The sequence below is a fragment of the Cynocephalus volans genome, chromosome 3, assembly GCF_027409185.1.
Source record: "Cynocephalus volans isolate mCynVol1 chromosome 3, mCynVol1.pri, whole genome shotgun sequence".
NCBI classification, from domain to species: Eukaryota; Metazoa; Chordata; class Mammalia; order Dermoptera; family Cynocephalidae; genus Cynocephalus; species Cynocephalus volans.
In genome coordinates, this window is record NC_084462.1 from 76,213,753 (window position 1) to 76,230,024 (window position 16,272).

The 16,272-nt window shown below is 37.2% G+C and overlaps 1 protein-coding gene across 2 annotated transcripts in view; it reads right to left on the bottom strand.

Moving 5' to 3' along the window:
* Window positions 1-1,667: 1,667 nt before the first annotated feature.
* The window catches only part of APH1B (aph-1 homolog B, gamma-secretase subunit), a 37,719-nt gene continuing 23,114 nt past the window's right edge, over window positions 1,668-16,272 (bottom strand). The window contains exons 5-7 of one of the 2 annotated variants that reach the window (XR_010022898.1): window positions 15,501-15,628; window positions 10,908-12,117; window positions 1,668-2,040 (exon numbers count right to left, since the gene is read on the bottom strand). Coding sequence is in view for 1 of the 2 variants with exons in the window: in XM_063089341.1 (XP_062945411.1) it covers window positions 11,950-12,117; window positions 15,501-15,628 (296 nt within the window). In the remaining variant the exon portion in view is untranslated. Of the gene's footprint in view, window positions 2,041-8,601; window positions 12,118-15,500; window positions 15,629-16,272 lie in introns of those variants that run through there. The other variant, XM_063089341.1, reaches the window with a different exon arrangement.

Genomic DNA, 16,272 nt, shown 5'->3' on the forward strand with positions numbered 1-16,272 from the left:
GCTCCAGTGATCTGGAAATACCTTCCCGTAATGGGATTTACCATGCTTCTTCCAGTCATGCAGTAACCTCATAAAAACCACAGGCTAAAGGCACTAAAAGCATTTGTGCCAATGATTTCCAAAATGTCAACAAAAACTTTCTGCCTGCAATCTGCTGGTAACATTAAACTCTGGCCTCTTCTCAGGAAAAGTCTGACCAAGACTCACCCACTGCAATTAGGCAGAGGAGTCCACTTAGCTCCTGGGACGTTACCCTCACCTCTTAATTCAGCAAACCAAATTCCTAAGGACACATTCATTAAGCTTTCTCTTTCGTTACAGCTGAACTGGAGAGAACGCATACACACACGCGTAGTGTGTGTGTGTTTATGTAGTGCATTTATATATAGTGAATATATATTCCATTTAATATGGAAAAGCCTAAAAAATGCAAACTAAACTATAGTGACAGAAAGTAGATCAGTGGTTGTGTGGGGATGAGATGGAGTGGGGGGATGGAGGGATTACTAAGGTGTATGAGAAATGGTTGAGGGGATGGATGTGTTCATTATCTCAATTGTGGTGATGGTGCTGGTTTCTCCACATATGTCAAAATTGTCCAAATTTTACACTTTAGATATGTGACATTTATCTTATATCATTATACCACAATCAATCTGTTTTTAAAAAAGAAAAGAAAAGAAAGGAAAGGAAAAAAACCCACACAGCCAAATGACACCTGGTCCCATCCTGCCATTTCCACTGAGAGCTTATCTCCTCTTGGCCCACTTGGAAGGAGAAGTTTGGCTAGGGCTGGCATAGCACTTTCCTCAGACTCCCCTGTGGGTGGGAGCCCAGGAAAGAGTGTGATTTCTATTCACATGGCCAGCTATGACCTTGCAATATTGTAAGTCAAAGTCATTATTTCTGCTTGAGTTCACTCACTTCAAATATTAACTTTTAATTACCTGCAATGAAGAGAACAAACACAGGGCTCTTGGGTTCAAGGGCGGACTGAGGCAAATCTGTGTCAGTGATGACACAGTCAACTAGCCTTCTCTGGAAGTAGCAAAGACTTTTCTGGTGAGGTAGGTAAATAACCCATTAGTTCATCTGCTGAAACTAGTTTGCCAGGCTACCTAGATTCCAACAGATTTCATGCATCTTAGTGTGTCTCCTTCCCAATCACCCAACACACATTCATTGAAAAGCTTTCCTGAATATGGTACATCCTTCCCTTATAGGACCATGCAGCCATTAATAGGCACAGCTCAGGAACTTATCACTCCCTCTTAAGCACAGGTGAAATCTGGATTAATCTCCCTTCTATCATTCAAGGTAATTTCCAGCTTACTTTCTTTCTTATAACTTCTCATTCAAAAGCAAATATTTAATGAACTACTGTCCGCTAAGCACCTATTACATGGTGGGGATTCAAGCATGATTTACACAGGGCCTTATATTCAATAAGCTCACAGTCTCATGCAAGCAGACAAACAGAAACGACTAAACATAATAGAAGAGAAGTAGGTACAGGATGCTGTGTCCATCAACAGAAGAGTGGCCAAATTGTGGTTATATCCATAAAATAGAATACCATTCAGCAAAATAGAAAGTTGCATGAATTATCAATATACACAAAAACATGGATGAATCTCAGAAAATTATGTTGAGTGAAAGTAGCCAGAAACAAAAGAGTACATTTCATGATACTCCATTTATATGAATTTCAAAAACAAGTGAAACTAATCTATGGTGATAGAAGTGGGAACCAGCCATTGCTTCTGTGGAAGTTGGTGTGGATTGATGGGAAAGGAAACGTTCTGTGTCTTGATTGGGGTGGCAGTTACACAGGTGTACACATTTGTCAAAACTCATCCAACATGTACACATCAGACCTGTGTACTTTATTGTATGTAAATTATTCCGTCATTTTTAAAAAAGTGTGAGGGATCACTGGGGAAAGTCACTGGCTTTTCTGAGTCTACTCAGGAGACTTCACAAACGAAGTGACTTTTCAGCAGGACCTTGCTGGAGCAATAGGATGTCTTCTGGTTGGAGCTAAAAACAAGAACAAAGATATGGAGATGTGAGAGTCCATGGAGCCTCTAAGTAGAGGAGACCTCAGGAATGTGTTTGAGAATGTCCAGGAAGGAGAGTAGGAAATGGTGGGAAGCAGGAAAAAACAGTTGGGATAGACTGTAAAAGACCTTGAATGATATACACTTTCTACCAAGGACAGCAAGAAATCATAGAAGTGCTTGGATTATGGTTTTGTCTGATTACATAAATAATACATGCTCATTTTTTGAAAAAGACAAATAATTAAATTATGTATAAAGCAGAAATTCACTCATAATCCTCACTCCCGAAATAGTCATTCCTAACAATTTAGTGTTTTATCATTCCTGACTTTATGTGCATATGTATTTTTATTTTCATTCTTAAATTTTGAATAAAATGGAATAATAGGGTTATATATTATATGCTGTGTAAGGGCTAGGATCATGCCTATTTTCACTGTTGTATTCTCAGTATCTAGCACAATAGTCTGACATAAGTGTTTGTTGAATGGAAGAATGGTCTATATCTTGCTTTTGTTTTCTAACATATTCTGGATGTCATCATTCTTTTTAAGGGCTGTACAGCAGTGTTCTGCTCTTTGATGCAATGCCCTATTGATAGACACTTCTTGAAAATTCCTTACTGTTACAAGACTATTACAAGATCCTCGTATATTTGGATGTATTTCTATAAGCTAAATTCCTAGAAAAGGAATTGCTAGTTCAAAACATACATATATGAAAATTGTTTAGATATAATAGATTTTGCTAAATTACCACCAAAAGGTCTGTTCTAATTTGCTTTCTCACAATATGTTGTTTCCACCATATGCTCAACAATTCTTGGTATTATAAATCTTTTTCATCTTTGACAATTTGAGAGTCCAAACATTATTTGCTTGTCTTGCTTTTTTTATTAGTGGTTTAGCATTTTGTCTTATGTTTATTGGCTATTTGCATTTTTTCTGTGAATTATCTGTTTATGTCATTTGATCACTTTACTGTATCATTCATCTTTTTTTAATTATATAAGCTTCTTATATAACTGTAATAGGTGGCAGCCCTCTGTGATGTATGTCAGAAACATTTCTCCTAATCTTCTAATTTTGTTTAGAATGTTTTTTACTGAGCAGTTTTAAACTTTATGTAGTCAAAAGTTACAGTTATATAAGGGATGGCCGGTGCGCTCACTGGCTGAGCATGGTGCGGACCACACCGTGCCGAAGGTTGCGATCCCCTTACTGGTCAGGGGAAAAAAAAAAAGTTACAGTTATATAAGAAAAATAAGTTCTGATCCTCTAGGGTGACAATAGCTAATAATATTGTATTGTATATATCAAGATAGCCAGTAAAGAGGATCTTGAATGTTGGGCTGGCCAGTTAGTTCAATTGGCTAGAGTGTGGCCTTGTAACAGAAGGTCAAGGGTTTGGTTCCCTGGACCAGCCAGCTGCCAAAAAGGTAATAATAATAATAAAAAAAAAAAAAATTATAACCACAGAGATGATAAATGTTTAGGTGATAGATATGCTAACTATTCTGATTGGATCATTATACAATATATGCATGTATTGAAACAACAAACTGTACCCTATAAAAATGTACAATTAGTAAATAAGATTTATGTAGTCAAATATGTTCATTTTTCTCTCTGTGGTTTGTAGCCTTGGTGCAATGCTGAGAAAGACTCCACCTTAAGATTATAAAATTATACTAGTTTTTTCTAATTCTTTTATGGTTTCATTTTTTGCATTTGAATCTTTATTATCTCTAAATTGTTTTATAGTGAAAGTGAGGTAAGGACCTAACTTTACTTTTTCCCCCCCAAATATAATCAAATAAATAATCAAACAGGCCCATTTATTGAATAGCTGATCATTTCCCCACTGATTTAAGTACCAATTTTATTATACACTAAATTCTTATACGTGGGCCTGTCTTGGAACTCCATTCATATCCATTATTGTAGATTTATGTATATTTTGGCATCTAGTAGGGTAAACATAGAAATATTTTAGATATGCTTCATTCTCTAAGAGTAGCATTGTTATCAATACAATCTAGTTTAGGTAAATGAACCAACAGTAAAGTTCATTTATTACTTGTTAAGTTATCAAAAAATTTTAAATATTGATATAATACTAGGTATTCTTTCACAGTGTGTGTATAGGCACTTAATGTGGAGAATTGCCATTTCATTCATAACATTTTGTTCAGTTATTACAGAACAACAAAAAGTTATGAGTGTAATAGTGATTCCATATTAATTGCCTATAAATATGTACATTTTTGTAAAATTCTTTTCCGTTTGTTCTTATTATATTTACTGAAATTTAATTTTATATCTGTTGAATCTAATAATAACAATTTTGGGTTTGAAATATGAATGCCTGCTGTATCACATTTTTATAATTCATTTTTATTGTCTTTTTTAAAAGTATTGATCTATGGTAGATCCAAAAATATTTTAAATGGCCCTTCACTATAGACAGCTTGAGAAGCAAATTAGTTCTAAACAGCCAACCAATTTCAATTTCCAAAAGTTTGCTGCTAGTTTAAAGACATAATTCACTTTTGTATATTGACTTTATATCCTATTACCTTGCTAAATTCACTAATTAGTTCTAGTAACCTTTTTTTGTAGCTTTCTCAGAATTCTCTACAGATGATCATATCAGCAAATAAAGAGTGCTATTTTTTTCTTTCCATCTATAAGACTTTTGTTTCTTTTGTTTGTCTTTTTGCACTAGCTAGGTTCTCTAGGACAATGCTGAATAAAAGTGGTGACTATACATCCTTGCCTTGTTTCCAATCTTAGTGGAAAAAGCATTCAGTCTTTCATCATTAAATATGAAAGACTGAAGATTTTACATACATACCCCCTTTTCAGGTTAGAGGAAATTCCTTTCTACTTTATTGTATTCTTTGTTTTGCTGAGAGTTTTTTTTATCAGGAATAGATGTTAGTTATTGTCAGAAGCTTTTTCTGTATCTATTGATGTGATCGTGCTTGTTTTAGTCTGTTAATATGGTGAACTGATTGATATTTGTATGTTAAATCAATTTTGTATCACTGGGATAAATTCCATGTGGTCAAGTGTATTGTGTTTTTTATATTTTACTAGATTTAATTTGCTAAAATATTGTTGAAGATTTTTATGTCTATGTTTATGATAGATATTGGTCTGCAGGTGTTTTTGTCTTATAATGTCTTTGGTTTTGTTATCAAGGTAATGCTGTCTCATAGAATGATTGGAAGGTGTGTTATCACTTCTATTTTCTAGAAGAGTTTGTGTAGAATTGGTATTGTTTCTTTTTCTTTTCTTAAAAAACGTCTTTGGTAGAGCTTTCCAGTAAAGCCTTCTAGTTTTCTTTTTAAAATCTACAAATTCAATTTCTTTAATAGACATAGAAGATTTCTGGTTAGCTCCAACATGAAAAGAGCCTGGAAGTCATCACTCCCATCCTTACAACACGAAAAATCTAAGCAAACTGAAAATCAACAATTTTTTTGGACTGATCAGATAACTACAGTCTCAGGACAAACTACCACCCTGAAATCTGGAGACAGGTGAATCCAGAGAGTCACAGATGAGATGTGCTCATCTGGAACAGAAGCTGCTGGAGACATAAACTGGAGGAACACTTTTTAGTTTTGACAAATTGCTGGAGTCTTGAGTGTGGACTGGAGTGAGAAATAGTGTCATCACTGTAAAATACACCCAGAGTGTTCTCTACAACGAAGGCCTACTCTCCAAGGAAAAAGACTTCATCAGAGCCTTATCTCACCTGGCGGAAGGGCATTTCTTCCACTCCAGCCCCTCTAGCCTTCTTGTCTCATCTGGGGGGTGGAAGGAGGGGATGCTAAGAGATACTTAGCCCACGAATGCAGGCCCACTAAAAAACTGAGATTTAATTTTAAGATTATAGGATATGTCCCCTCCCCCACATTTTACTGCCACATCAACAGGGCTCCAGTATGATAACAGTGGATTACAGCTCAATGAGCTGGAAGACAGACTTTGTCTGAAAAGGAGCACTGAGGGAAGCCCAAAGCAAGAGGAGAGGCAAAAACAAGACCACTAGAGGAATTTAAAGCCTCTGGCACTTACAGCTGCAGCAAACATTAAATATAGTCCAACTTCTCCCCAGATTAACATAAAATTTACACTAAAGGCTTATTTAATTCAGGTTCTATTACCAAATAGGTGATGTACAGCTTTCAATAAATAATTACAAGGCATGTTAAGCGGCAAGAAAAAATAGTCTTAAGATATATAGGGATATTCAGATTGTCTAATTCTTGAGTGAGCTTTGTGTTATTTTTTAAATTTGTCTGTTTCATCTAAGTTTTTAAATTAGCATTAAATTGTCCATAATGTTCCTTTATTATTTAATAATGTAGGATCTATAGTGATGTCTTTTCTCATTACTGATATTTGTCCCTTCTCTCTTTTTTCATTACCAACCTGGCCAGAACTTAATGAATTTTATTGATTTTCTCAAAGAACTAGATTTTTGTTTCATTTTCTGCATTGTTTTACTGCTATTTCTTTGATTTCTGCTCTTTATTTTTCCTTTCTTTGCCTACTTTAGCTTTAATTTGCTCTTCTTTTTCTAGTTTCTTAAGTGCAATCTTAAGTCATTGATTTTGAATATTTACCTATTTAAGCATTTAATGCTAAAAATTTCCCTCTCTATTCCTTCCTTAGGGACTTTGCTTCAACAACTATCCTACCTCTCTCTTGCATCCTCAGTTTTTCTCTTTCTACTGACTGAATCATTCCCATCTTCATACAAACATGCTGTTATAGTCCATATCATAAGAAAACAAGAAAAATACCCTCTCTGGTCTCCACATCCTCCTTAGGCTATCACCTCATCCCTCTGCCATATCTGTCCTCTATATACTGTTTCTATTTTCTTATCTCCCATTCTTTGCAATCCACTTCATTTGTTCACCTTACTTTTTACGTTGAAACTGTTTTTACCAAGGTCATCAGCAAGTTCCCTCTCCCCATACGCAACCAATTCTCTCTCCTGTCCTTACTCATTTTTCAGCAGCATTTGATATCCTTTTCTCCTGGCTCTCAAGCCACCACATTCCCTGGTTTTCCTTCCTTCCTCACTGACTCCTCCTCTTCCCCTTTTCAACCTCTCAATTCCAGTGTCCCAGGGTTCAGTCCTCAGCCATCACCTTTTCTTCTTGATCTGCATCCCCTACACAGATACCCTTCCTCCACTCCTAAGATTTTAAGCATCATCTATGTATTCAAGCTATTCTATATTTCATAATTTGCAGTGCATTTTGTAGTTGCCTTAAAATAATATTTATGTGTTTTAATCTGTGCAGTTAGATTATATGTTCTCCAAGGACAAAGATCCCTACCATTTTATTCCTTTCCATCCTTTTTAAGCATTTAAAGCAGTGTTCTGTGTGTGGTAAGCCCTGAGTAATCACAGTAAACTCAATCTCTGATTTTGTGCAAGCACTAAAAATTGTATAGTTTTACTACCAGGTAGAAGGAAGATTTATAGTGATACACACTTAAGCAACAAGCACCAACTACAACTTATTAAGCCTGAAAGTCAGGACCTGGTTGAGGCTCATAATCTATTATAGCCACTTTAGGATGTACTGAACCCCCAATTCTACTGAAACTGGAACCATAAGCCAGTTGAGTGGTTACTTCCATTCAGTATTTTCAGTGAGGTGAAAGTAAAATATGTACTTCTTTCCACTGGAGATTTCTCATATGTTGAGGCTGGTTACAGGGAAATATCCATTGCAACTAAATGCCAAACAAATAATAATTGAACTAGAGGCACAGTTTCAATGTGGAAAAGCCAATAAAACTGTACACGAATCTAGGCTGATACCTGAGAAATGTGTGCCTCTTCCACTGGCTTACACGTTAAGAGCAAAGAGCCCTTGGTCCCTGAGGATATTTCATCCAATGATAAAATCAGCATGAACTTAGAATGGCCTCATTTCAAACCAGAGTGAACCAGCATCAGATGGTTCTGAGTTTCAGGTCAAAATGATTCCCTACATATCCTGTCCGATGGCGAAGGCCAAGCTTGACCCCCTCGCTGCACTGTCACCTCACCAAGGGGAGGAAAAGCAAAAAGATTCTATAAGCTACGCAGGGTCACCAGGTAGGAACTAAATTGTGCTCTCCTCTTCACCTGACTCCAATCTTCAGCCACTATTATGTGATATTTTATAAACTCACTACTTTACAATTATTTAGGAGGTTTTTCAAAGTGAGGTTCCAGGATCTTTGAGGATTTTCCTCTTCTCAGTTTAAGACACCTCAAGGAACTTCTCTGAACCAAAGTGTTTCTGAACACACAGATATGAAATAGGCGTTATGAATTTTAAATCAGATAAAGAATTTCTCTTTGATAAAAGTCTCCCAACTGATGTCATAAACAACAGAATGTACAGCCAAGTTTTACAAGAGACAAAAACTGTAGTAGCAGACACTGAAGGATACACTATCCCAAAGAAGAGGAAACATGGGAAATGAGCAGTGCCAAACAATCTTTTTATTGTTCATTGAAAAATACAGGCCTGGAAAGAGTCTATTGCATCGTGTACTGAATGCAAGGTCTGATATTGCAAGTACGTATGGCATAACAGTATAAAGTACATAAAGTGTTACTTATTTTACATAGAGACAGTACCCTCCTCTCCTAAACACTAAAATGTAACAAAATTAAGTAAAGCCTCTTACTAAATAAGAAATGTAAACATTGCAATCATAAACAAAATGCTCTAAGCAAAGCAATTTAAAATTGTTTTGTATGACATATATCTTGTCTACCTGAAGTTAGGAATAGAAGTGCCCCGAAAAACCCTAGCCAAAAAAAGGCAACACCCTCAAGGAGCTCTTCTCAGGAAGCGGGCTGCTGATGCCCATGACAGACTGCCACTCTGCCTGGTCAGCCAACAAGCCTTCAGTGTCGCCCTGGAGCCGACACTGACTGCTATTGCCTGTTTTGGGGATGGACTGAGGCAAGCAGGAAGTGTACCAGGTCGGAGAAAGCTTCTGTTACAACTGCTTATACTGCATCCACTCTATGGATAAGAACACCTAGCATTCCTGGTGTGAATCTGCCACTCTCGGCAAACACTGAAATGTGCTTGAGAATAAAAATATTAACACTGGGAACAAAAGCCATTTTCTATGCGGTCTACAGATATCATCATTAATTCCTTTCAGCCATGTTTTCATTAAGATGCTCTATAAGAGTCTGTCGCTACCATATTGCCAGTCAGGCAGGCTGGGACAGAGGTAACAAAACTTCTCCAGTTCATTCTTCAAATGAATTAAAAATGAATACAACTTATATTAGAGAGCAACAAAATCAATCTCTATTGTTCACATGGCAACATGTTCAAGTGCTGCAATGATATTCAGTATCCCAAGGTCAACTTTAACTATATCCACATTTCCTTCCAAACTGAGAAAATCCTGCATGAAGGACAGCATACACCATCAACACCGAACACTATCTCCTCCTCTCCAAATATTATCAGGGCTCAGAAAGTTCATTATAGATAACAAATGCAAAAAAAAAAAAAATAGTATTTCAATATACACACAGCAATAGAAGAAGACTATACCCTCCTCATCTGGGCTTCCTTGGCATGAGGCAAAGCAAGGCTATTTGAAACAACACTGCCAAAGCTGACTATGGCAATACATTCTAAGAGAAATCAGGATTACCTTTATTCATAGGTAACCAAGGATTATTAAATAATTTCCTGCAGTAAGACAACAGTCTCACTATCAAAGATAAATTTCTTCTTGTCTGAGTTTTTATAAATGAGATTTTACAATATCCCAGCTTCCTTACTTAACATTAAGTGTAACATTATTAGTGTACAGGGAACATTCTCAGAGCTCAAGTATGAGTAGTATTAACATTCTCAAATTGTCTACACTTTACAAACCAGCAAATATTTTATCTAAATATCCATTTAAGAGATGTGTAAGTCAATAGCAATAACCAACTATATATTTTTCTTATTTTATTCATCAAGGAATAACACGTTATGATAAGAATAAATCCTGTTTTGATAGGTACTCATTCCCCTTGACTCAGCACAGTAAATTTAACTGTTCAGTCTCTATGCCCTTGATTCTTCTAGTCTAAGGAAAGTCTTGTTTAAAGCTGGAAAACTGCAAACTCCAGCATAAGCACTGGTAGTAGTGCTGAATTAAGCTTTAGGAGAGTAACTGTAATTGCTTATCAGACTGTCTGCAGCCTTCCTAAAAGCCCTACTCATCTTGTATCTCTAAATTGAGATATTCTAATATTTTAAGTGTGGGAGGGAGTTTCACTAATATTGATAAAGGTCTAGTTCACATGCAAGGTTCTGGTCTCTGGAATGATATATGGCTAGCCCAAAACACTGATCACGTGTCTGTCTTAAACATGCTCATTATTCTTTCCCATCACAGTACTGCCAAATTCATCCATCTGTCATGTCACTGTTGAGCCCTCTCACTGCTGCTCCTATTACTTTTGGATCTTCTACTGCACATGTGGGATTCACTGAGGTATCACTTTAATGTACAGGTAATTTCCATTTCATTCTATCAGCTCCCCCAAAGACATCAACTGGGAACAATTTCTAGTTAGTAAAGGCATGATTCACTGGCATTTCTTCTTTATAAAAGAAATCAAAAGGGTTGTTTAGAAGCTGAATGAACACCTTGGATATTCCTATAAAGGGAAGGCTGTATCTGCTACCAAAACCCAGAGACATTTACTAGATCTGAAGATTATATGGATTATGTAATAGCACAAAATTTGTCGATTTAAGATGTATTTCCAATCTTACACTGTACCCACCTGGGTGAAAGTGCTGTTTAGTATCACAGGAACAAGTCAAAAGTGTCAACATCACTCTTTTGGCTGTTTTCCTCATGCTTTTGCTTGCAGTTCCGCCAGCTCCAGTGAAGCCTGTCCTGGAGCACATCGCTCAGCTCCCTGCACAGCCACTCAGAGGTAAACAATGGGTTTCATCTCAACTAGCTCAGCAACTGCACTCGGATGGTAAACAAGCCAGTGGCCTCGGGGCAGAGCCTATGAAAAGCTTTAAACTGAGGGAAGACTCATAGAAGTTGCACAAAAATTCTCGATTAAAAAAAAAAATTCTTGATTTTTATAATGCCTTCCCACCAAGGAAGTCAGAAATCATCATTTTTAGTTAAAGAAACTGAATTATACTCAAAAACAATGTAATGCTTCAAAAAGCAAAACCTAGAATGGGAAAGCTTCAGAAAAATACAGCTTATTAATCAATATCTTACTTTGGCTAAGTTAGCATAGTAAATCAGTGCAATTTATTATTGCATTGAGAAGCACGGCCTACCATGTTCTCAGAAGATGGTACTAATGAAGCACATGGAAATGGCTCACAGAGGCAGTAGCCCTTTAGTGACTTCAGAACTTAAAAAGATAAAGGCTAACCAGGATTTGACATTTAGACATTTACTTGCTCAGCACAAGTTCAGTTAGGAGACAGCTAAACACCAGATTCTCATTCACTTGTGGTTCTCAGGAAGTTTGCATTTGGACACCAATGGTTCTCAGCCTGGCTGTACATAACCACCTGGGAAGTTTTAAACATTAGCAGATGCCCAGGCCAGTTAAATCTGGAGGGTGGAGCCCAGAACCAATATTTGTTATGTTTACCCAGGTGATTCGAATGTGCACCACTGATGTCTCCCTTTCGGAGAGCTATTGCATGAAAGCCATATGAATGAGACTTGCATCTAGATAGTCTGAGTTTTTCTAAATTCTACCATAAGAAGGGATTTTTAAAAAAAGGCACAGTTGTGCTTCCTCTAAAGACGCAGCCTGTTGTTTGGGAGGTACTGGTTCCCAGATGTTATCTGGAGCGCTGGCTGTAAAGAAGAAAGTCCTTGTCTTGGCAGAGCAGGCAGAGTTTCAGGCTTCGGCAGCTGCCTCCAGCAACAAAGAATGCCCAGGTGCCCATAAGCACCATGGTTACATATGCTGACACCAGATTTACTGAATTATAAGGACTGAGGAAGGTCTGCAAAGGAAAAATAAATCAGCCTGGGTAATTAAACATGTGGAATAACCAAAAGTAAAGGAAAATATAGAATACTTTCACCAAACACATAATGCATGTCATATGTTAAGGACCTGCAAAGTAGTAGAGTAGAACTAATCTGCTCAACAGAGAGTGGCCTCTAGGTCCTGTGCTTTGCTCTATTCAAATGGCAACACTAGAAGGTAGTCATTAGTCAGAACCTAATAAAATACCCAATAGAAGATGCATATTATAAAATCTTGGCCCTGTTTATATTCTTTTCTGTGTTAACTGGCTCTTAGAATTTGCAAGAAAGTGAGACAAGTCCAAATTACTTTAGTATGAGTCTATAGTATTGAAGGGAACATGAGGGAAGAGAGTCTGTCTTTCAGCTGCACAATTGCTGTGGGTTCCAGAAGTTTATTCACTTAAAAAGCTCTAATGGAATGCTGAGAGGTACTGTGTTGGGCAATAGCGAAAACCAAAGTCTCTACTTTAATGGAACTTATACAAGGGTACTTCAGAAAGTTCATGGAAAGATCTGTATTACCTTTTAATTCTATTTTTCCACAAACTTTTTGAAGAACCCTTGTATGCTAATAAGGAAGATAATGAACAAAGAAACAAATTAATTATAAATTGTGATGAGTATTAAGACAGAGTAATTATAATTGTGATGATACTAGGATATGTAAGAACAAAGTGATCTACTTAGTGTGGTCCAGGAAGGCCCTAAGAAACTGGCATTTAAATGGAGACATATAGTAGGAGGAGTGAGCCAACCCTGTCTGTGTAGGCCACGAGAGGGCAAAGAGCTCGGTGAGGCTACGAACCTGAGAAGAGTCAATATTGATGATGTACGGGGATGGAGGGAGAAGCCTACAAGATGAAGTCAGAGAGGAAGACAGAGTCACCTACACAATGTGTTGCTAAGGAATGTGGATTTTATCCTCAGTGCAATGGAGGCTCATAGAAGGGTTTTAAGTAGGGGACCTGAATGACTTGATTTAGATTTCTAAAACTGCAGAGTATGGATTAAAAGAGGCTACGGTGAAAGCAGGGTTAGGAAGATATTGTACTGGATGGTGACTTAGACCAGGGTGGTGGTGGTCGTGGTGGAGATGGAGAGTGGATAACATGAAATGACAGGACTTGCTGATTGACTGAATGTGAGGGAAGGGAAGAAGACAAGAACGACTCTCATGTTTCTGGCTTTAGGTAAACGGTGGTGCCATTCAATGAGATGACAAAGACTTGAGGAAGACCAAGCTCAAGATGATGAATGGGAATCAAGTCCACAGGGAGAATTCAAAAGGCAGATTTCAAAATAAGCAGCTGGATATATGAGTGTGGGGCTCAGAGGAGAGGACTAGGCTAGAAAAAAAATGTGGACGCACAGCCTATAGACAGAATTTAAAGTCATGGCCATGAATGTGATTTCTCAGGGAGCTATTTAGAGAGAATGGAAAAGTCAAGACTAAGCCCTGAGAAATTCCAACATCTATACATTATTTGCCTCACCTAATCTGTCAGGAAATACTGTTGGCTCTACTTTCAAAAATATGTCCTGAATATGATCATTTCTCCTAATTTCCACTGTTATCTCACCCAAGTCTTCACCATCCTTCCCTTGAGGACTGTAATCTCTTCCCCCACTATAGTCTACTCTCAACACAGCAAAGTGAGCCTTTCAAAATGTGAGCCAGACCATGTCCCTCTCAACATCCTACAATGACTCCTTATTTTGCTGAGAGTAAAAGCCAAAGTCTTACATTATCTAGATGTGGATCTCTCTTCCAACCTCCTATTTCCCTACCACCATCAATTCCCTGACAGTATTTCCTACTCATCTCCACCTTTCTCACTCTGCTCTGGCCACCCTGGCTTCTGCAAACATGCCAAGCACATTCTTTAGTCTTAGAACATTGGCACTGGCTGTTCAGTCCGGGATGCTCCTTCTACAGACAGCTAGATAACCAACTCCCTCACCTGTACTTCATTTCTTTGTTCAAATGTCATCTTCATAATGAAGCCTACTCTGATCACCTAATTAAGAAATGTGACATCCTCTTCCCCCAGCTCCATCCCTTTATTCTGCCCTACTTTTCCTTTTTTCATAAAACCAATCACTTTGTAACATACTAATTTTGTATTTATTATGTCTATTGTTTATTGTCTGTCTCTCCCCTAGATTACTGGATTGAAAAGGCAGGAATCTTTGTTTTGTTCACCGAGAACAGTGTCTGGAACACAGAAGGCACTCAATAGAATATTTGTTGAATGAATGAATAGCCAATTGGATCCATAAGAAGGAAATGTGCTTTATCATATAACTTTCTTTGTGATTATAAAAGTGCTATGTTGTAGGCAACAATAATCACCCACAATGTATATCGACAAAATTAAAAAAAAAAAAAAAAGTGCTATGTTGTAGACAATTTGGAATATGACAAAAACTATAAAGAATAAAAGAATCCACAATCCCAATACCCAGAGATAAACACAGCTTATATATATATATATATATATATATTTATTTTTATTTTTATTTTTTTTATTTTTTTTTTTTTGACCGATAAGGGGATCACAACCCTCAGCACAGTGTGGTCTGCACCACGCTCAGCCAGTGAGCGCACTGGCCATCCCTATATAGGATCCAAACCCGTGGCCTTGGTGCTACCAGCACCACACTCTCCCAAGTGAGCCACGGGGCCAGCCCTCAAGGTTTTTTTTAAATTTTATTTTGAAAACTGGCATTATTATAATGTCAGTGAGGAGGGAGTGAAATAGATGCTCTTGGTGTTGATCAGAATGAGTAAAAATGGTACAACCCTTATGGAGAGTATTTTAGCAATTTTCATCAAGTGCTTAAAAAAAATTCATGCCCTTTGACTTCATAATTCCATGGCTTGAAATCTAAACAATGGATGGAAAAAGTTTCATGCACAAAGATATTCAAGACAGCATTACGATAACTAAAGAAATTTATATTAACAGACTTGTAATAAGATGAAAATTGCTTCAGATGTGCTCCATAACATAAGCATAATGCAAGACTGTTTTAGGTTTGACTATACCCACCAAAAATTGTGGTTGTTTTTCTGTGGTAAAACTTAGAGGACTCATTCATTTATTTAAATGACTTTTCTAAATTTCCTAATTTTCCCATGAATATGTATTTCATTTACAGTAGAATCTACCATTTTATTTTATTTATTTATTTATTTTTAAAAAGATGACTGGTAAGGGGATCTTAACCCTTGACTTGGTGTTGTCAGCACCACATTCTCCCAAGTGAGCCACGGGCCAGCCCTAGAATCTACCATTTTAGATGTATGGACTTGAGCTTCAAAAAACAGTTTGAGCACGGTGGCAATACTCACCTGGGCTGACATCAGTAGATGGGTTACGAGAACTATAAAAAGGGTGTACCACTTTTTCTTCTCACAGCCATCAAAAAATACAATGCCCCAGAACACGTGCAGCAATATGATAACCAGCGTCATGAAAGCTGAAAGATAGTCAACCATTAGTGCCACTCATAAAGACAACAGACACTAAAGCCCACTGAGTGCCCTGTCACTGTACACAGGCTCTTGGGGTCTACTGTGCTGCAGTTAGACAGTTTAACCACCATCTGACAGAACAGGACCTTGACACCCATTTGCTTTAACAGCAACTTGAAAAGAAAGATTTCTGAATGAGGGATCTGCTCAGCAGCTTCTTGTCTAGAAAGTGAATGTGTTCAACAAAAAGTCAACTTGGATCTGGCTTTCAAGCAGTTTCCCTGAGGAAGCAATAAGACTATTGTAAAATCTAGCCAGCTTTTCCCCATTAGCCTTCCACACTAATTAAGGAGATCTTTTGCAATTAAAAGGAATATCTTCTGCTCAGACCAGTCTTCTCTTCTCACATAAGTAAAATTTCCTTTCAGAGCTTTTTCAAAAAGGTCAATGGAAGAACAAAATATTAAAAATCACAATATTATCTAAGATTCTTATTAAGCAACTGGCACTAAGTTTGATCAGCACCCACAGGTTTTTCTGCGGGATACTGCTTCTACGTGTGTGAGGCGTGTGTGTGTGTGTGTTTAAGTCCTATGTCCTGGATAACATTCTTTAAAGTGAGCAAATTCCATATATTCTGCAAGTTGTA